At 38.1% G+C, this 20,950-nt stretch overlaps 10 protein-coding genes and 1 non-coding gene across 11 annotated transcripts; 5 read left to right on the top strand and 6 right to left on the bottom strand.

Annotated features, from left to right (window-relative positions):
* Nucleotides 1-289: 289 nt before the first annotated feature.
* Nucleotides 290-2,071, top strand: VHT1 (Vht1p; the record flags this gene model as incomplete). Its single annotated transcript, NM_001181194.1, has 1 exon — nucleotides 290-2,071. One exon carries the CDS (start codon nucleotides 290-292, stop codon nucleotides 2,069-2,071), a length of 1,782 nt encoding a protein of 593 aa, NP_011579.1.
* A 252-nt stretch (nucleotides 2,072-2,323) lies between these two features.
* SPT4 (transcription elongation factor SPT4) lies at nucleotides 2,324-2,632 on the top strand (the record flags this gene model as incomplete). Its single annotated transcript, NM_001181192.3, has 1 exon — nucleotides 2,324-2,632. One exon carries the CDS (start codon nucleotides 2,324-2,326, stop codon nucleotides 2,630-2,632), a length of 309 nt encoding a protein of 102 aa, NP_011577.3.
* A 237-nt stretch (nucleotides 2,633-2,869) lies between these two features.
* COX18 (membrane insertase COX18) lies at nucleotides 2,870-3,820 on the top strand (the record flags this gene model as incomplete). The annotated part of the gene is made up of 1 exon (NM_001181191.1): nucleotides 2,870-3,820. The coding sequence occupies one exon, from the start codon at nucleotides 2,870-2,872 to the stop codon at nucleotides 3,818-3,820; it is 951 nt and encodes a 316-aa protein (NP_011576.1).
* Nucleotides 3,821-4,182: 362 nt separating this feature from the next.
* On the top strand, nucleotides 4,183-8,259 carry ADE6 (phosphoribosylformylglycinamidine synthase; the record flags this gene model as incomplete). The annotated part of the gene is made up of 1 exon (NM_001181190.1): nucleotides 4,183-8,259. One exon carries the CDS (start codon nucleotides 4,183-4,185, stop codon nucleotides 8,257-8,259), a length of 4,077 nt encoding a protein of 1,358 aa, NP_011575.1.
* A 395-nt stretch (nucleotides 8,260-8,654) lies between these two features.
* On the bottom strand, nucleotides 8,655-9,584 carry ERG25 (methylsterol monooxygenase; the record flags this gene model as incomplete). Its single annotated transcript, NM_001181189.3, has 1 exon — nucleotides 8,655-9,584. One exon carries the CDS (start codon nucleotides 9,582-9,584, stop codon nucleotides 8,655-8,657), a length of 930 nt encoding a protein of 309 aa, NP_011574.3.
* Nucleotides 9,585-10,451: 867 nt separating this feature from the next.
* On the bottom strand, nucleotides 10,452-10,564 carry SNR48. The gene has a single exon (NR_132183.1). It is a non-coding gene; the product is annotated as an SNR48 (small nucleolar RNA).
* A 482-nt stretch (nucleotides 10,565-11,046) lies between these two features.
* On the bottom strand, nucleotides 11,047-12,585 carry SPR3 (septin SPR3; the record flags this gene model as incomplete). The annotated part of the gene is made up of 1 exon (NM_001181188.3): nucleotides 11,047-12,585. The coding sequence occupies one exon, from the start codon at nucleotides 12,583-12,585 to the stop codon at nucleotides 11,047-11,049; it is 1,539 nt and encodes a 512-aa protein (NP_011573.3).
* Nucleotides 12,586-13,004: 419 nt separating this feature from the next.
* Nucleotides 13,005-14,012, bottom strand: PEF1 (Pef1p; the record flags this gene model as incomplete). Its single annotated transcript, NM_001181187.2, has 1 exon — nucleotides 13,005-14,012. The coding sequence occupies one exon, from the start codon at nucleotides 14,010-14,012 to the stop codon at nucleotides 13,005-13,007; it is 1,008 nt and encodes a 335-aa protein (NP_011572.2).
* Nucleotides 14,013-14,646: 634 nt separating this feature from the next.
* LST7 (Lst7p) lies at nucleotides 14,647-15,375 on the top strand (the record flags this gene model as incomplete). The annotated part of the gene is made up of 1 exon (NM_001181186.3): nucleotides 14,647-15,375. One exon carries the CDS (start codon nucleotides 14,647-14,649, stop codon nucleotides 15,373-15,375), a length of 729 nt encoding a protein of 242 aa, NP_011571.4.
* A 325-nt stretch (nucleotides 15,376-15,700) lies between these two features.
* On the bottom strand, nucleotides 15,701-18,487 carry RSC1 (RSC subunit protein RSC1; the record flags this gene model as incomplete). Its single annotated transcript, NM_001181185.1, has 1 exon — nucleotides 15,701-18,487. The coding sequence occupies one exon, from the start codon at nucleotides 18,485-18,487 to the stop codon at nucleotides 15,701-15,703; it is 2,787 nt and encodes a 928-aa protein (NP_011570.1).
* Nucleotides 18,488-19,006: 519 nt separating this feature from the next.
* MUP1 (Mup1p) lies at nucleotides 19,007-20,731 on the bottom strand (the record flags this gene model as incomplete). Its single annotated transcript, NM_001181184.1, has 1 exon — nucleotides 19,007-20,731. The coding sequence occupies one exon, from the start codon at nucleotides 20,729-20,731 to the stop codon at nucleotides 19,007-19,009; it is 1,725 nt and encodes a 574-aa protein (NP_011569.1).
* Between the last annotated feature and the right edge of the window lie 219 nt (nucleotides 20,732-20,950).

Genomic DNA, 20,950 nt, shown 5'->3' with positions numbered 1-20,950 from the left:
ACCCGAAATGGCTCTGAGATTATGAATCACTTTAGGATGATTTACACAGAAAGCGCCGTACCGCCTCCGAGACTCTTTCACCCAACTGTGAAAGGAAAAAAAAATGTGTGAAATGAAAAAAAAAGTCGAAATATGAGATGCAAGGCTAAGTTTGATGATAGCCATTCCCAAAAATCTGCATGACTCTTACGGCTATAACATAACTATATATAAAGGCTCTACACCCACGAGCAATCGCCTTTTCATTTGTTTCAATTTTCAAAAAAGGACCGACACAAATCAATAGATAATGACAATTTCGAATAAATCGTGGAGGAGCTACTTCCCACATTTGAGAAAACTACCCGAAGATGATCAGTACTTATACTCAGACGATACTAACTCCAGTATCATAGCTGAAGAGGAGCTACATCATAGCGTAGATAAGTCCTCGAAGACAGACGTTACGGCAGAAACTACAGCTGTAGAACCTCATCCTCACAATTTAAGGCATGACTTGCCATATGAAGTGAGAGATGAAGCTGGGCGTAAATGGTGGAAATATTTTGATGAATTCGAGTATCGTGTTAATAAGGAATACAAGAAATCACGTAAGTGGTACGAGTTTTTGTATCCTAATCATACTACTCAAACCAAGGCTGAAAGACGGCTTCTTTACAAGCTAGACATTATTATTGCTTTATACTTTTTTATGTTATGTTGGTCCAAGTCAGTGGATTTGAATAACTACACTAACGCATATGTTTCCAATATGAAGGAAGATTTAAACATGAAAGGTAATGATTACGTTTACACTTCTACTATTGCTAATGTTGGTGCCATTGTCTTCCAATTACCATTTATGTATTTGTTACCAAGATTTCCCTCTCATATTATTTTGCCTGTAATGGACTTGGGCTGGACTTGGTTCACATTTGCATGTTATAGGGCAAACTCACTAGCCGAACTAAGGGCTTACAGATTTATTTTAAGTGCCTTTGGCGCTGCTTACTACCCAGTGTCCCAATATATACTAGGTTGTTGGTATGCCCCAGATGAAATTAATTCAAGAGTCTGTTTATTCTTTTGTGGGCAACAATTGGGTTCCGTGACTTCAGGACTTCTGCAAAGTCGCATATTCAAAAGTTTGAACGGCGTCCATGGTCTAGCAGGCTGGAGATGGATGTTTCTGATCGATGCCATTGCAATTTCTCTTCCCACGGCTATTATTGGTTTTTTTGTTATTCCCGGTGTACCATCTAAGTGTTACTCTTTATTTCTGACTGACGAAGAAATACGAATTGCAAGGGCCAGAAATAAGAGGAACCAAATCAAAGATGGTGTTGATAAAAGTAAGCTAGCCCCATTATGGAGCAGAAAACTTTGGAAGAAAGTATTTTGTACTCCAGCATTCTGGGTACTTGTTGTTTTTGATACATGTTCGTGGAATAACATGACTGCGTATAGTGGTTCATATACTTTGTGGTTAAAGTCTAATACAAAGTACTCCATTGCCCAAGTGAACAACCTGAGTGTTATACCCGCATGTTTAGGATTTGCGTATGTGATTTTTTGTGCCTTTGGTGCCGATTTATTTAGATGTAAGTGGATATTCATGGTTTTTGCTGCTATAATGAATACCGTTTCTTGTGCCTTACTTATCAAGTGGGATATTCCTTCGAAAGCTAAATGGTACGCTTTCTTCACCACGTATTTCAGTGTGGCCGCATCGCCTTGTCTATGGTCGTTTATTAATGACTTCTTAAGGTTTGATCCTCAGGTGAAGGCTATTACATGGATCGCCATTTATTCCTTCTCTCAATCCACTTACGCCTGGATTCCTACCTTGGCGTGGCCTACCGTGGAGTCACCACGTTTTAAGACTGGTTACACCGTGAGCTTAATTTTTGGTGCTATTTACGGTTTATGGACGTTTGTTGTACTTTTTTTTTACAAGAGAAACGAAAAGAAACATGCTCTAGGTAATGGTATCATCTTGTATGATAGTAATAAGGGTGAAGAGCTTCCAGAATTTGTAAAGAAAAATATGGAGGAAAGAGATGGTTACTACTATTTAAAGCGGTCCTCGTAGTCCAATTTACGTGAAGTAGATAGGTATATTACGCTTTAGACACCATACCTCAAATAAATATATTCATGTATATAATTTAATCATCTTCTATCTATAATTAATCTCGATGTTGATAAAGGTCACCTTATACGTTCTATGAGTGAAATCGAGTGAAAAAGTGAAATTTAAGAAAGGGCTCGAAGGATGTACTGTGTAATAATTACACCTGGCCACATTCAGTTTGGCAAAAGCGAACGAGGTACAGTGTAAGAGATGTCTAGTGAAAGAGCCTGTATGCTGTGTGGCATAGTGCAGACCACAAATGAGTTTAATAGAGATGGTTGTCCCAACTGTCAGGGTATTTTTGAAGAGGCAGGTGTTTCTACAATGGAATGTACGTCGCCTTCTTTCGAGGGCCTCGTAGGAATGTGTAAGCCTACTAAGTCGTGGGTAGCAAAGTGGCTGAGCGTAGATCATAGTATAGCTGGTATGTACGCCATCAAGGTCGATGGTAGACTACCAGCTGAGGTTGTGGAGCTGTTGCCTCACTACAAACCGAGGGATGGCAGTCAAGTTGAGTAAAACCTTCCGTTCTGATATCACATGTATAATAGTAATGAATTTTTTTTACTTTTTTTTTTTTTTAGTAAATATTCTAGCATATGAGTTTATGCTTTCATTTATTTAACGTTCTGCACTTTTGTTTTTGCTGGCAAACCCAATTTTTCTACCGTCCAGTAATTCAACTAAGGCTAAAAAGACTTTCATTAGAAAAAAAAGGTCCAAGGATAGGAAAATTTCAAGATAAAGTATGGCATTATGTTAAAGAGGTTAGCCAATCGTCAAAATGGTTTTGCGTCATTCTCGTGCAGCTCAGTCGGTCTGCGATATGGTAGGACTAATCCAAGTACAAAGAGAAGCTTTTCACTTTTTCAAAGTGTAGCGGACACGTTTTTAACAGTGCATGAAGCCTCACATATACCATGGATAGTGCTTGTTCCTTTGACTACTATGACCCTTAGAACCCTCGTGACGCTGCCATTCAGTATATGGCAGCGGAGGAGAATTTTGAAACAACAAGAACTGAGGAAATTAGTACAGCCAATAACGCCCATTATTAAACTTCGACTGGCAGCCGTTACTAATAAAAAGTCTAGAAATGCCGCCAGAATTAGCTCCAACGGTTCTTTCATGCCGTTACAACTACAGAATGCTGGCGTTTTGACACCAGAACAAATTACACTATTGGCAGTGAAAGAGACAAGAAAGAGGCAGAAAAAATTATTCAAGAAGTACAATGTACCCCTATGGAAAAATGCCTTACTGCCAATGGTGCAAATTCCTCTTTGGGTCACAGTCTCCATGGGCATCAGGACCCTAACAGAGACACAGCTTATAGAAAGTTTTTATCCTTCCTGGTTTTCCGCACTGGGTTTCAGTTCCTTTGATCTAAGCTCACCGCTAGTAGCAATGCCTCTACTAGCGCCCATTTTGGTGGGGACTCTGGCGGTATTAAACGTGGAACTCAATGGCCGACTGATGTTTAGCTCAAGTTTGTCATCGCAAGGTATAAAGACAATTTCAAGGAATTCGACAAGAGTCCAAGAGGCAATGACTAGTATACTGAACGTATCGAGACTCGGTTGTGTCGTTATGCTAGCAATGTCCTCACAGGCTCCATTCCTTCTTTCGCTCTATTGGATATCATCACAGCTATTCTCCCTGGTGCAAAATATCATATTAAATTGGATTTATCCTTACCAACGATGAGTGAAGCTGACGCATAGATAGGATATGTAATTCTACATCAGCTTGTAAATAAACAAAAATGACTTTCAATATCCTTCAACCGTTCCTGACTCTTTCCTGCTGACCCGTTTTTCCAAATTTCTCGTCGAACTTGAAATTGAAAAAAAAAAAAAAAAATTGAATGAGGACTCATTAAACAGATGATGCCGTAATAAATGCAATATATCTTGCTATTTAACTCTTTCTTTCTTTGAAAACCTTGACATACGTATTTAAATAATTGGCTGTCCCTGCCTCGAAGTATATTTCTCTTCTACTTTTATCTTAGCGATATCCCTAAGAGTTTAATCCTCCCAGGTCCATAACAAAAGAAGTCAAGTTCAATGACTGATTATATTTTGCCGGGTCCCAAGGCCTTATCTCAGTTCAGAGTCGATAATCTAATTAAAGATATAAACTCCTATACAAACAGTACTTCTGTCATCAATGAATTGCGTTCGTGTTACATTCACTATGTCAACGGCATCGCTCAAAATTTGTCTGAACAGGACACTAAATTGCTAGAAGTTTTGTTGACTTACGATTCTGCTTTAGATATTGCTAACGATCCATTAGCAAGACAATTAAACGATGCTGTCGCTAATAATTTACCCAGTTCAGCTCTTGGCGAAGACACATATTTGATTAGAGTTGTTCCTAGATCAGGCACTATCTCTCCTTGGTCTTCCAAGGCTACTAATATTGCTCATGTATGCGGGCTACAAGACAAAGTTCAACGTATTGAAAGAGGTTTAGCCTTACTCATAAAGACTGTTCCAGGTTTCCCTCTTTTGGAAAATCTAAATGATATTTCATTGAAGTGTGTCTACGATAGGATGACACAACAATTATATCTGACCGAACCACCAAATACGATGAGTATTTTCACACATGAAGAGCCAAAGCCATTAGTTCACGTTCCTTTAACTCCTAAGGACACTAAACAGTCTCCAAAGGATATTTTATCCAAAGCTAATACGGAATTGGGTTTAGCTCTAGATAGTGGAGAAATGGAATATTTGATTCATGCATTCGTCGAAACTATGAAAAGAGATCCTACTGATGTTGAGTTATTTATGTTCGCTCAAGTTAATTCTGAACATTGTCGTCACAAGATCTTCAATGCTGATTGGACCATTGATGGAATAAAACAACAATTCACCTTGTTTCAAATGATTAGAAATACCCATAAATTAAACCCAGAATATACTATTAGCGCCTATTCTGATAATGCAGCCGTTTTGGATAGTGAAAATGATGCCTTTTTCTTTGCACCAAATTCAACTACAAAGGAATGGACCTCTACAAAGGAAAGAATTCCATTACTTATCAAAGTCGAAACTCACAACCATCCAACAGCCGTGTCTCCTTTCCCAGGTGCTGCTACAGGTTCTGGTGGTGAAATCAGAGACGAGGGTGCTACAGGCAGAGGTTCCAAGACTAAGTGTGGTTTGAGTGGATTCTCTGTCAGCGACCTTTTGATACCAGGTAATGAACAACCTTGGGAGTTGAATATTGGTAAGCCTTACCATATTGCATCTGCATTAGATATTATGATTGAGGCTCCTTTGGGTTCAGCTGCATTTAACAATGAGTTTGGTAGACCTTGTATAAACGGTTACTTCAGAACTTTAACTACAAAGGTTTTGAATCACCAAGGGAAGGAGGAAATCAGAGGGTTCCACAAGCCAATTATGATTGCGGGTGGTTTCGGTACTGTTAGACCTCAATTTGCTTTGAAGAACACCCCAATAACTCCAGGCTCTTGTTTAATTGTACTTGGTGGTCAATCTATGCTGATTGGTTTAGGTGGTGGTGCTGCTTCTTCTGTAGCTTCCGGTGAAGGTTCCGCCGATTTGGATTTTGCTTCTGTACAAAGAGGGAACCCCGAAATGGAACGTCGTTGCCAACAAGTGATTGACGCTTGTGTTGCCTTAGGTAACAATAATCCTATCCAATCTATTCACGATGTTGGTGCTGGTGGGTTATCCAACGCTTTGCCAGAATTGGTTCATGACAATGACTTGGGTGCTAAATTCGATATTAGAAAGGTCCTCTCCTTAGAACCTGGTATGTCACCAATGGAAATTTGGTGTAATGAATCACAAGAACGTTATGTTCTTGGTGTTTCTCCTCAAGACTTATCCATTTTCGAGGAAATCTGTAAGAGAGAAAGAGCACCATTTGCTGTCGTCGGTCACGCAACCGCTGAACAAAAATTGATTGTAGAAGATCCTCTTTTGAAAACAACTCCAATTGATTTAGAAATGCCAATTTTATTTGGTAAGCCTCCAAAGATGTCAAGAGAAACCATAACTGAAGCACTAAATCTACCAGAGGCAAATTTGAGCGAAATTCCTTCCCTACAAGATGCTATTCAAAGAGTTCTAAACTTACCATCTGTTGGCTCAAAGTCATTTTTGATTACTATTGGTGACAGATCCGTCACAGGTCTAATTGATAGGGATCAATTTGTTGGTCCTTGGCAAGTACCTGTTGCGGATGTCGGTGTTACCGGTACCTCTTTGGGTGAGACAATAATTTCCACAGGTGAAGCCATGGCTATGGGTGAAAAACCAGTTAACGCCCTAATCTCCGCATCTGCTTCCGCTAAATTATCTGTGGCAGAATCTTTATTGAACATATTCGCTGCTGATGTGAAATCTTTAAATCATATCAAGCTATCTGCTAACTGGATGTCTCCAGCCTCTCATCAAGGTGAGGGTTCTAAGTTATATGAAGCCGTTCAAGCATTAGGTCTGGATTTATGTCCTGCATTAGGTGTTGCTATCCCTGTTGGTAAGGATTCCATGTCCATGAAGATGAAATGGGATGATAAGGAAGTTACTGCACCATTGTCATTGAATATCACAGCATTTGCACCAGTTTTCAACACTAGTAAAACGTGGACTCCATTGCTAAATAGAAACACAGATGATTCTGTCCTTGTCTTGGTTGATCTATCAGCTAAACAAGAGACTAAGTCACTAGGTGCCTCTGCTTTGTTGCAAGTTTACAACCAAGTTGGTAACAAGTCGCCTACTGTGTATGATAACGCCATTTTGAAGGGTTTCTTGGAAAGTTTAATCCAATTGCATCAACAAAAGGAGGATATAGTGCTTGCCTACCATGATAGGTCTGATGGTGGTCTACTAATCACTTTACTGGAAATGGCATTTGCTTCCAGATGCGGCTTAGAAATCAACATTGACGGTGGAGACCTAGAAAGTCAATTAACAAACCTATTCAATGAAGAATTAGGTGCAGTATTCCAGATTTCTGCTAAGAACTTGAGCAAGTTCGAAAAAATCTTGAACGAGAACGGAGTTGCTAAAGAATATATTTCTATTGTTGGTAAGCCATCCTTCCAAAGCCAGGAAATCAAGATTATTAACTCCACAACAAATGATGTAATTTACGCCAATTCGAGATCTGAATTGGAGCAAACTTGGAGTAAGACATCTTACGAAATGCAGAAATTGAGAGACAATCCAAAAACAGCCGAAGAAGAGTTTGCCAGTATCACGGACGATAGAGATCCCGGTTTGCAGTATGCCCTAACATACAACCCAGCCGATGATATGAAGATCGGATTAGAATTATCCAGTCAAAGGCCAAAGGTTGCTATCTTAAGAGAGCAAGGTGTGAACGGTCAAATGGAAATGGCATGGTGCTTCCAACAAGCTGGATTCAACTCAGTGGATGTCACTATGACAGATTTGCTAGAAGGTAGGTTCCATTTGGATGACTTCATCGGTCTTGCCGCATGTGGTGGTTTCTCTTATGGTGATGTCTTAGGTGCAGGTGCGGGTTGGGCTAAATCCGTATTGTATCACGAAGGTGTGCGCTCGCAATTTTCTAAGTTCTTCAATGAAAGACAAGATACATTTGCTTTTGGTGCTTGTAATGGTTGTCAATTCTTGAGTAGATTAAAAGATATCATACCCGGGTGTGAAAACTGGCCAAGTTTCGAAAGAAATGTTAGTGAACAATATGAAGCCCGTGTATGTATGGTGCAAATATCTCAAGAAAAGGACAATTCTAGCGAGGAATCTGTTTTCTTGAATGGCATGGCAGGATCCAAATTGCCAATTGCTGTCGCACATGGTGAAGGTAAAGCAACATTTTCTAAAAGCGCTGAACAACTGGAAAAGTTCGAAAAGGATGGTTTATGTTGTATAAGGTATGTGGACAACTACGGTAACGTCACCGAAAGGTTCCCCTTCAACCCCAATGGGTCGACCAATGGTATTGCCGGTATCAAGTCACCAAATGGTAGAGTGCTTGCCATGATGCCACATCCTGAAAGAGTTTGCAGATTGGAGGCCAATTCCTGGTATCCAGAGGGCAAATACGAAGAGTGGGGTGGATACGGTCCATGGATTAGATTATTCAGATCTGCCAGAAGATGGGTCGGTTGAAAGATTTTTGTAGTTTTTGTATATGTAGTTTTTAAGTTTGAATAATAATTAGAAAGAAGCTGTCTTTTATTTATAGCATTTAATAATGGGTTTGCTTGTTAAAAATTTATCATAAATAGTATGTATATATATATATATATATATGGATATGTATACGTGGTAATGAACGTGTATACATATATTTAAAAGATTGCAATATAGTTTTTAGAATTAACCTGAATTAATTTAAAAATCATATATTAAAATAAACAATTGTGAAGGTAAAAAGAAAGAGTTAGGGGAGGTCAAACAAAGTAAAAAAAAAAAAAAGGAAAAAAAGCGGTTCGAAATTTATTTCATTTTATACGTTTTTTTGTTGTTTTTCTTTTTTTTTTTTTTGAAGTATGTTTCTTCTCTTAGTTAGTCTTCTTTTGAGCATTGTTTTCAGCTCTCTTCTTCATTCTTTCTTCTCTGGAGGCCTTAGCTTCTGGACCAGATTCAGTGTCTAGACAGTAATCCCACCATCTGAAAGAGGAAGCGTAGTTACCAATAAAGTAGTGATGATGCAAATCGTGGTGTTCAGCGCCAGCCCAGAATGGCATGATCTTGTTCAAAGACCATGGGAAGTCATAACCAGAATGAGAGTCAACAGCTTGGAATAATCTTAGGGTGATCCATACACATAGAGTGAACAAGTGTAATTTACCAGTGTACATGACGTAAAGAATTGGCATACCAACGGTACCAAAACCCAAAGACAAAGTTTCAGCAGGATGAGCATATTCAGCAGAAAGACCGAATGGAGCAGCGTATCTGTGATGTTGCTTGTGAATGTACTTGTAGAAGACACCGTAGTGGAATAGACGGTGAGCCCAGTAATGCCATGTATCTTCCAAGACGAAGAATAGACCAATTTCTAGAGCCATTGTTTTCAAAGATGGGAATGGAACTTCGACAGTAATACCTAATTTTTCACACATTGGGTGGAAGGTCCAGATAGGGATGGCCTCGACCAAGAAATGAGATAGAAGAACGGATTTCAAACAGTATAGTTGTTCCTTAGCACTTGGAATCTTAGTTGGTTGTAACTTCCATCTTCTAAAGTATGGAATTTGGTCGATGATGAACCATGGCAAACATCTAAAGAAATACATAAATTCATGCAATAAAAAGAACATTAGACCGGTGGCCAAAACATCATTGTTCATGTAACTGTACCATGCGGCCCAGTATTTCTCCATGAAATTCAATTGAGGTTGGTAATGGGCGACATTTTGCAAAGTTTGTGAGTAGGTGCTTGCTTGGACTAGACCTGAAAGGGTAGCGTTGTTGAAAACGGCAGACATCTTTTCCTCTTTTTTTTATGGCTGTACTACTTTTCCTTAGTCCTCTATGCTACTATCTAAAGAGAAAAAGTTACAACTAATATAAAGATTTACTGGAAGGAAAGAAACGAAGAGAGAGAAAAAAGGGAGAGAAGAAGAGAAGAAGAAAAAAAAGAATAGATCCTCCTGTATTATATATTATATAGAAGTATGCATACACAGGCGTACGCATACAAGAAAATGTACATGCATAACGGATTAATCGTGTGTATATAGTTTAAACTGCGCAGAGAATGAATAATAATAATACGACCACAGCAGAGGCGAGGCAAGCAAGAAAAAAAAAATTGGTGGGAAAGCGATGCGATACGGTGGCAAAGGGCCTCTTCCTCGACGGTTTTGTGCCAGGTGCCTTGAGGTTGCTGACTGTTATCGGTCATTGTTAGTTGCTATTGTCCTAGTGCTAGTCGTTTACCGTATACGATCTCTGTGTCCCGTATACGAAGGGAGGCAGTGGTAGTGGCAGTGGCCGTTGCGGAGCTGGCTAAACGACATCTGGGCGTAAACGACACCCGATAACTGGCTCTGCTCTTTCCTGCGAGATGGTTCTATCGGACCAAGGCCCAAACGGGTTTAAACGGCTGCCCTCCGCACCCGCACGTGACTACACCGGGTAACGAATGGATTGCGTAATATACCGATTTTTACTTTTTACACTTTTTTGTTTCCTATACGACGCGGACGAAGAGAAAGTCTTCTGCGCCAAGGCCGAAAAGAAAAATTTGAAGAAAACATTCTCAGATGCGAATCTACTTTTACATCATCTTCTACGTAGGCCCTTTTTTAGTTCCTTTTTTTTTTCTCCCTCGGTCTGTTTAATCATAGTAAAATCAGATATTGTCAAAAATTGTATTCATTGAATGGAGAGTACTTAAACTTCACATCCTAACATTAGAGATGCCAGAAAAAACATATAGGTATAAGTGAAATCATCATTATGATAAACGAGACGGATGAAAGGAGAAAAAACTGAAAAGAAAAAAAGGGCGGATTGACAATTCAAGAAAAAGGCAAAAAGTAAAGGAAGGTAACATCACTTGATATCGCACCCTTCTTTGCATTGCCTTGTGGTTACCGTACCACTCTTGCTTATGATTTTTTTTTCTTTTTGCGCGCGCTAGGCTGAAATGTAGAGGTTCAAGGTATGATAACAGCGGACAAAGGTATATGATGTCGCGCATTTGATGCCTTAAATACAATTTTTTTTTTTCCCTCCTCCGTCGAAAAAACGCTGTGAAGAATAAAAAAAAATTGTATTTTGTATTACCCGGATTTACTTTAGTCTCACATTGTATTGTTAGGGTTTTGCTACTTATGGTAAAACTGCCGCTAAAAAAATATTCATTTCTATCCTAATTGTATTTTTATTATGTAGAGCAAAGCTTGCGCGAAATTATTGGCTTTTTTTTTTTTTTAATTAATACTACCTTTTGATGTGAACGTTTACTAAAGTAGCACTATCTGTGGAATGGCTGTTGGAACTTTTTCCGATTAACAGCTTGTATTCCAAGTCCTGACATTCCAGTTGTAAGTTTTCCAACTTGTGATTCAATTGTTCAATCTCTTGGTTAAAATTCTCTTGTTCCATGAATAGGCTCTTTTTCCAGTCTCGAAATTTTGAAATTTCTCTGTTGGACAGCTCGTTGAATTTTTTCTTAGCTTCTAATTGTCTAGTTATAAATTCAGGATCCCATTCTGTAGCCACCTTATCCATGACCGTTTTATTAATTATTTCATAGCACTTGTAATTTTTGAGTTTGTTTTCCTCGATTTCATCGAAGTTCATTTCTTCCTCCAAAAATTTCCTTTGTTCTTCCGTTATGTCAACACTTTTCGTTGTTAAGCAATCTCTGGCCTTTAATAGCCTAGTTCTTAGCATTTCAGATCTGCATTTTTCATAATAATCCTCGGTACTTTCTACAAGATCAATTAAATTCCAATCAAAAATCGTCTTTTGCAAGATTTTGAAGTCACAGTACTTTTCATTTTCAATGTCAACAGCGCCCCATTTGTATTGTCTTCCTTTAACTTTTTCGCCCTTTTCATTAAAAATGTACTCATTAGATGCAATTATACTGAATGGATATTTTTGAAAAATATCTTGTGTTGCATTCAAAACTTCATCGCCGAAAAAGAAACATACAGGGATATCTTGTACTCTTATTATTTCTCTAACTTGTGTTTTGAAGTTTTTCAATTCCTCTTTCGTTAGCAAATCTGATTTAGCAATAACCGGGATTAAATTCACTCTCTTCGCTAATTTTTTCATTGTTACGACGTCTAAAGTATCAATTCCCTTATTTGAAGGTCTCAGAAAGTACAAACAACAATGGACTCTATTATCAACCATTTTTGTCCTATCAGGTTGTTCTTCTTGGAAAATGTACGATCTTATTTCTTCATCAATATAGTTAACCATTGTCCTCCACGTAAATGCATTATCCATATTGTTACCAAAACCAGGTGTATCGATGACGTTGAAATTAAGGTGTGTTCCATCTCCTTCTACAATGCTTTTATAACGAATAATAGGTTTGTTTTCTTTGATGTCATCATCAATTAAAGAAGTAGAAAATAAGGAATTGATAAACGTGGTTTTACCCAATCCACTTTGACCCGCCACCATCAGCGTAAAATCAATTCCATTTTTGGCATTCAACAACTCACGTTGACGTGGTAAGTTTTTGATACCGATGTCTTGGCCGTGTGAATTGGTGTTTATTTCTTGTGCTTTCTTGTTATCTAACAATGGAAGGTCCCTGTTCCTGCATTTACCGTTAACAAAAGAGGATGACCTCTGTCTTCTGTGTTTCAGTTCAGGGCTTTTCGGAGGATGTGAATCGACGGCGTACTGTCCTTGGGAACTTTGTCTACGTATTTTCACTTCCTCAGCGAATCCAGAGACTATCTTGGGAAATTCGACAGGACAGTCTGTTGACAACCGACTCCCTTTTGACTTCATAATAAAAATTCAATGACGCAAAAGGAATTTTAGGTTTTTATTATTTATTTATTTATTTCTGTTAATTGATCCTTTTCTTTCCACTACCAACAACAAAAAAGGGGGGAAAAAGATGTATAATCTAAAAGACACTAATCTGCTCTTGATATCCTTATTATGTAATGGAATAACTCATATAAATGTAAAATAGAACTTCAAATTAATATTATAATGATAGTCGAGGTCAGACACACTTATAATACATTAAGTAAAGAAAAAAAAATGTCTGTCATCGAGGTCTCTTTTGTGTCGCTAACAAAACATCACTAAATACGAAGACACTTTGCATGGGAAGGATGCAGCAAATGGCAAACTAACGGGCCATTGATTGGTTTACCTCTTCTATTTGTATTACGACCAGAAAGAACGAATGGTTTTCATCAATGAGGTAGGAAACGACCTAAATATAATGTAGCATCGATAAAATCTTTGTACTGTATGGTTGCAATGCCTTCTTGATTAGTATCGAATTTCCTGAATAATTTTGTTAATCTCATTAGCCAAACTAACGCCTCAACGAATTTATCAAACTTTAGTTCTTTTCCTGTTCCATTTCTGTTTATAAACTCAGCATATTGGTCAAATGTTTTCTCGCTAACTTCAAAAGGTATTAGATATCCTAGTTCTTGAAGTGAGTTATGAAATTCGCTTACAGAAATGGTGAGCGATCCGTTGATATCATTGTCCACATAAACTTTTCTCCAACTTTTCACTCTTTTGTATAGGGCGATGAATTCTGCCTGGTTGACAGTGCCAAACCTGGAAGCACCAAATAAATTTATCAGCGCATCTACTGATGATATACAAAAATGGGAGTTGTCGTCGTTTTGTAGTAAGTTCTGTAGTTCCTCAGCTGTCAGTCGGTTTTTGCCCTTTACATCATGGTTATGAAATAGCTGTGTGGCCACTTGCATGTCTCGTACATCTTCTCTGCTATCGAACGAAGCAGGTGCAACTTTCTTCAAGAGTTGTGCAGGCACTGCTTGATTGTGAATTAGGGGAGGAGGAGAGGAAGCTATCCGTTGAGCGGAAGTGTTCAAGTTGTTATAATGGGTTGGCGCTGGAGGTATAGGCCTGCCTGCTGGTTTCTGTGCGATAACATTATATCTAGGATCCACAGGTGTTTTCGTATGTCTTGGAGAATAACTTTGGGGAGAACCATAGGAGTGGTGACCGTTTTCTGCTCTGTTTTTGTTATATTGAGTTTGTAAGGGAATTGGAGCTGAGTGGACTCTAGTGTTGGGAGTTTGTGCTTGAGTAACCTTTATTTGTTGCTGTCGTTGTTTCTCTTTCTCGAATTCACGTCTAGTTTCCTCCATGGCCTCTTTAGGTGTAGCATAGCGTACAAAGTCATCGCCAGCAGCGTATTTGAGCTTCTTTGCACACATCGTTTAATGGTGTAGGTTTATAGTTATTTTATGCGGTATACGGTATACATACATGTTCAGTGAAATAGCAATTCCCATCGCTTTGTATTCCTGCGGTTTTTTTATTCGGATAGTTTCTAAATAAAAAAAATCGACAAGACCCTGAGCCAGATGACTGAAATTATCAGTTGTTAAAAGCGATGGAGCACTATCCAATATGCGTATTGTTTTCTTCTTCTGAGTTATGTATATAATGGTGAACTACAAGATTATATAGATTCAGGTGCAAGGTATTGAGCATGACACATGCTGTGTGTATCGTGGCCTATTCACTGTGGCCTATTTCATTCCACTTCCACTGAATATCATTTCAAATGTATTAAAAGACTTTTGAAAGTAACACTGATAGTATGTTGTAGTTGTTCTTGGAAATGTTGAACCAAACCGATTGTTCATTCGCCAAGTTCGAAGATGCCGTTTTCGTACTTGCCAGAAAAAACACGCTTGAAAAAGAAAATCTTGAGTAAAAAGAAAAGGGCTTAGGAATCTTCTATTCGATGACCATCAAACGATAAATGAAGCAATAAAGTCCAACTAACTAGCACCTCCATAAAATAAGTTAGCGTTTAAATGGTTGATGAAATAGATGCATAGAATGTCCTCGACAGTGATTTCATTGGCTCATTTCTGCGACAAGCATGGCCCAAGGATCATATCAGTTACACAATCCGCAGAAAAGGGAACGCTAGGTGAAGAATTACTAGTGCCTGATTATCCAACTGAATCATATTGCGAATCATGTCTTTTACAGTTTCCTGAAGAGTCAACTAGATCGATGCGGTGCTTCATCGAAGATGTTCCGTTTATAACTACCCAATATTCTTCTATAAGATACCAATTGCTAAATTCTATTATTAAAAGAGCCTTTTCTGAAGAAACAATGATTTATGATAATATGCCTTTTATATTTTTTGATGATCTTAGAGGATTGAACTTAGTTATAGGCTTTAAACTGTATGATGAAAATGCTAGAGGCAATGAAAGAAGATATTGTTTTATTTTAACAGTCGATTCCAGAAGCCATGACGATTCTATGAAAATGTTGAGTGAACACTGGAACTTTATCATCGGTGGATTTGATAAAATGATTGCATATATTAAAAACATTCATAAAAGCGAATTCTTGGGGAAAAATAAAACGGTGGAAAACAATTTGGAAACATTGAATAATAACGCTTTCATTGGCTCATATTTACGTGCAAACAAATCTAAATTCGGCCGTAATTTGGTGTCTCTGACGGATGATAAATTTCTCTTCGTGCGAATACATAAATGGAATTCATTTTTACTCCATACAGTAATGAATGAAAATAAATTACCTTGACTCAAATAAACTGAGATAAATGCTGGTAACCTAATAACCGATGAAATTACGGCATGGAAAATTGTTGGAACAACCTCCTAGTTCCTTTTATTCTTTCATTTCGATTCGAAATAGTCATCAAGGCCGAATACTTTACTCCGACGTGGCTTCTGGGATGAATTTAAAAAGGAAAGCCATTCTGGACCGCGATAGATAAATAGTAAGCTAGGTTTACAATTGTGCGTTTTGAAAGGCAACAAAACGATTGAGGTCTATCGTATGAATAACAAAATATATATGGTATATGCATGAACATATATAGATACATGTGGTGAATTTATCATGGTCATAATTTATTAAATTCTCGTAATCTGAATGCAAGGTATTCAGCGGAAGAATTTAAGCCAAAAGCAGACGTGGTCGGGATATCTTCAATTTCGTGCTCGTCTTCTGTATCTTCGTTTTCGTCTTCACTCTCCTCCGCCGTATCGCATTCTTTCCCATCGTTATCACCGCTTGCAATTGTGCTTAAATCCATGAAATTAGAAGAGTTATTCGAGGATGGGCTTAGATTTAAATCCATATCTAAATTCAAGCTCGGCGGAGGATTAAAAATATTAGCAATCATATCTTCGCTGAAGTCATTTGGTGGTTCCATAACATCTTCTTCAATGTCTTCGTAATCCAGTTTTCTCCTTTTGTTTTTACAGAACCATCTATTCAAAGGTACCCGTACTAAATCATTTCCGGAATCAATAACTCTCTCTGTGATTTTTACACCGGGCCCTTTGAACCATATTATTTGCTCATTTGCAGTATTTATGTCATTAATAGCAGTATTACCGAGATTTTGAGCGTTTTTTAGATTTGATCTACTGAAACGTTCTGTCGATTGGATGGTTCTTATATTTTTTTCCATTGGTACAGGAACCACAAATGCACCCGGGGCTTCAATAACAATATGGTTGAAGTTGTACTTCGAGGTATGAGCAGTTAAGGTATTAATCATTGAGGATAATGTAAAACTTTTAGATGCAGGCTTTTTGGGAGCTGTTGATGATAGCTGTGTCTGTTTTTTTGCACTATGGTATTTAGAGCGACTACTCTGTTCTAATAAAGAGGGCGATTGAAACTTAGGAACGGAAGGATGTGATAGTAAATTATGAGAACTATTATTCATGTTTTCTAATTTCAAAAAATTGGAAGTCTGATTGAAGTTCTGATGCAATAGTGGAGTATTTGATGAGGACCTGAAATTGGAGCTGGGAATTGATTTAGTCTGCTTTAAAGTGGGTAAACGTATTGTGGAGGAACTGTTCACTCTGGGCATACTGCTTGTGGTTAAGGTATCTGTAATTATTGTTCCTGTTTCGTAATCTATTTTACCTTCTTCTGGTGGATCATTTGGTCTGATTATGTATCGAGGGCAGTCATCAGAAGTTGAATACTCTCCCAGATCATCCCTCTCTAATTTGGGGCCTAAATATACAGCGCCTACCAAAGGTGGGGCAGTTGGGGCTCCCTCCGTGGGTTCTGGAACTTTGTCATTTAGAGTTGCGTTTGCTGGTAACAAATCTGCTATTGGAGAAGGGTATTTAAAAAATTTTCTTCCATTAACAGGTATCGTAGGCTCATCTTGGTCACGGAGTTCTTCCGGCAGGCAAGCTTTCCAAGTCCTGATTTTGTTGAAAACCTTATCACTTTCATTATAACGGAATTCGCAAACAAATTGAGGACCATTGACTTTCGTGCTAGGATCCCCACGCTGGAATCTGGTAAAATGAATAACGTAGCACTTTCCCTTAATATCCTGAATAGGATGATCTCTATATTGACCAGTTTTCATGACCTCATTCTTGTAGAATAACCTATCCACCCGATGAACGGTTTGTTCTGGCCTAAAATACCAGCAAGCATTCAACCATTTGTTTCCATCTGTAGTAGACCATAATCTAAAAATCTGGCCAACAATGGGTTTATTGATGTCGTTTGGATTATGTAAAAGAACCCAATCACCTATCTGGTATTTCTCATCATTGATTTCTACATCATCTAGAGGATATCTTAATTCACCTTCAGGTAAATAGTCTTCATCAGGTTTGGATAATTCAATTCGCACTAATCTATTGAAGTTTTTCTCCAATAGTTGAGCTCGTATTATATTGCTCTGATCTTGAGAATAATAAAGCTTAAAATTTGTTAGCATTAATTGAAAGTCTTCCTCAAAAGTATGGAAATTTCTATATTTTCTGGACTTAACCTTTTTCCTAATATCCATTAGACAAATGGGATCTGTTATGACAGAGTAATAGGTTGGCTCCTCGTTTCTATCTGGTAGTTTTTCAAAACAGAGGGTAAGCGTCTTATTATTTTGGTCGACCTCTCTTCTCATCATCTTCAAGATATTCTTAATCCTCAGTACATAGGGTAGATCAATTACTGGTGGTCTACCGCGTCTAACATGGGTTTTGGGATGCGCCGAGGTAATATTTGCATAGTTAACAACTGGAGTAGGTGAAGCCAGCGGCTGCGGTGTTATAGAAGCAGAATGGGTTGGAAACGCTGGTGAGTTTTTTTGTTGCATCCTGTAATCTTGGTTGGTTGGTTTCCTTTCAGTGATCGAACTATCTAGTTTTGCGAAAGCCATTTTCATCTCTGGATTTAAGCCAGCCTTTTCATCATTTTCCTGTGTATTAATGGGGTTCGAGGATAAATCGGAGGGTTGCATACTCTCTGCGAATATTTCCGGAATTCGACCTAGAGATGGATATGTCACCTCGGGATAATGTTTTCTTATATTGTGCACGATCTTTCCTTTAATAAAAGACTCAAGAAGAATGGCATATTTGTAAATTACTGAATCTTTTGCATTGTATGTCATTGCATTCCAAGGAATTTGCGCAAAATCGTTAACAAAATCTTGTGGCGATGTATAATGGGGCAATCGTTTCTTTAAAGTGTTTAAAGATATCGGATTCCTTATTATAATGTAATAGTCTGGATATTCTTTTTTAGGTGGCAGTACATTGAATATTGGATATATTTCTATACCATTTTCATCCTTTAAATGGAAGACAGCATCGTATTGTGTTTTGAGTAGCTTCTGTAAAAACCCATTATCTTGCTCCACCATGCTTGAAATATAATTTTTTTTATCTCTGTTTTGTAGCTAGGGCACTTCACAGATTTTCCCTTCGCTAATACCACACTGTTCCGCCAACTCAGCTTAATTTCAGTTGTAACTCAATTGGGCCTTTGATTAATAAAAAAAAAAGCTTTCCCGAGACAACAATCACTATTGACGGAAAGAGGGTAAGGGAGCAATAAAGAACTATATAAAACGTTAGACAAACGATTTTATAGAGCGCTTATCTGTGTTTATAGCGTTGCTGATAGATTTAGTTAATTCCAATTTGAATCTATCTCATCAGCAATTCATGATATTGCTTTTTCTTAGTATGCTATTTTGATTTCGCGCAATAGTAGGTATAAAAATTGAAAAAATACGAAACGGAATAGCATCTTAAACTATTAAATGGCAGAAATTATAATGAGGTTTGGTACCTATATATTTTGTATAAAGAAAATGCAATTATAAGAATGTTCATACGTGATTATAAGAATCGAGATGAGATGGTAAGTACCTTTTTGGTTACAGCGATTTTTCTTGTTCACTTTTGTAATGTTCGATTATATTCGTTTCAATAACGCCGTCTTCTTGTGTATCGACATCGCCAATAGTGTCATCATAAACTTTGGCAATTTTGACTCTCCAGAACCCATCTTCACCAAGCACATCCTTGGAAACCAATTTGTAGTGGCCCCATCTTGGCAATAATTGGGCCCAAACAACGTAGTAAACACCACCAAAGAAGAAAATACCCCAAGCAATTACACAGTGGATCCAGTATGGCATGCTTGAATACACCGACTCGCCATTTGAAGGTGGAACGTAAGGAGCAATAATCAGGTATAAATTGGATAATGTGAAAAATCCCGTAACAAAAACACCGGCCTTAATTGGTGGGTTCCATTCAATTTTACCTTGTCTACGTTGCCAGTATATCCAAAGCAAACCCGCGCTAATGGCAAAATTAATAATATTCATTGGGTAGGAAATTAAATTTTGGACTAGCAAATATGCATCACCTGGAGGTGGGGCTAAAATGGTTACTGTACAAACAATAAAATGTTGAAACAAACCAACCATTGGGGAGTTGAATGGCTTAGAAGAGGCAAAGAAATTAGAAAAGGGCAACACACCTTCACGTCCTAGTTGTTGAATAATTCTACCCTGAGAAAAAATGACAGAAAGAACATTTCCTAAGGCACTCAACCCGACCAGTGCGGCTGCTGCTCTCTTGGCTTGGCCGCCAAACACAATATCGAAGAAGTCAGCAGCTAAAATCAATTTTGAAGAAATTAACTTATCTTTTGGAACCACAGCGAAGTAAGCAATGTTCACAAAAATGTAGATTATAGCCAAGAAGACCATCGATGTAGGACCAGCAATCTTCAAAGTTCTCACAGGGTTCTTAACTTCACCAAGTGCATAGTTAACATTGGAGTAACCGACAAACGACCAAATAACACTATATAAGGCGTTAACAATACCATAAGCAGTGGCGGTTTCAGTACCTTCAAAAGCATTACGAAAGTTGTGAGATTGATAACCATCTTTGAGACCACCGCCAAGGGCAACCCAACCGGTAATAGAAATGAAGAGGACAATACCAATCTTGAAAATACCTAAAATGTTTTGCAAATATAGACCAATCTTGACATTCAGAGAATTAATTAGGAATGCAAAAAAAACGACGGCCACACCAATACCTCTTTGATTCCATTTGGTCACTTCAGTATCAGCAGCAGTTAAAAACATAATAGCTGTATTGATGGAATTACCAGCAGCCCAACCTAGGAAGAAAATATACGCAGCATACATACAGGTAATGAAGAATTTTGGTTTCCTGAAAATAGCCTCCAGGTAGTTTTTTTCACCACCATTTTTCGGTATAGCCGTACCGAATTCCATGTATACATATAACCCAGAAATGGCAATAATGGCGCCAACTGCCCACATAATTAATGCAAGCCCCACAGACCCACATAGTGTGTAAATGGTCGAGGAAACGGCGAAAACACCGGTACCAAGCATTCTATTACAGATAAGCCCAATACACGACAAAATACCTAACTGCTTTTCACCTTGGTCCAATTCTGTAGCAAATTGCTGGCCTGCCTCAAAATCGGAGGCACCGTTGTCAGCATCCACTGTCGAGTTACTTACTTCCTTTTTTGTAGTAGAAGAAGAAAATTGATAGTTCTCCTTGTTGAAGACATTCAACTGTGACAGAAACGTTCTTCCTTCCGACATTGCTCCGCCTTTGTTTTCTCTTCTCTTGTCTTTAAAGATTTCTACAGAATGTGAAACTAATCCAAAAACAAAATATGATGAACAGCGGAAAAGTTTGTGTGAGAATCATCCTTATATATATATACTGTATGTAATCTTACATCACCATATGAAAATAACGGGCTGACTCAAGAAATTCACCGCCAAGTAGGAGGAACCACATTTGTAATGCAAGACTGT

The sequence above is a fragment of the Saccharomyces cerevisiae genome, chromosome VII (genome assembly GCF_000146045.2).
Source record: "Saccharomyces cerevisiae S288C chromosome VII, complete sequence".
NCBI lineage: Eukaryota > Fungi > Ascomycota > Saccharomycetes > Saccharomycetales > Saccharomycetaceae > Saccharomyces > Saccharomyces cerevisiae.
Note: the sequence above shows the minus strand (reverse complement) of the source record. Positions and strands in the feature narration are given on the sequence as shown.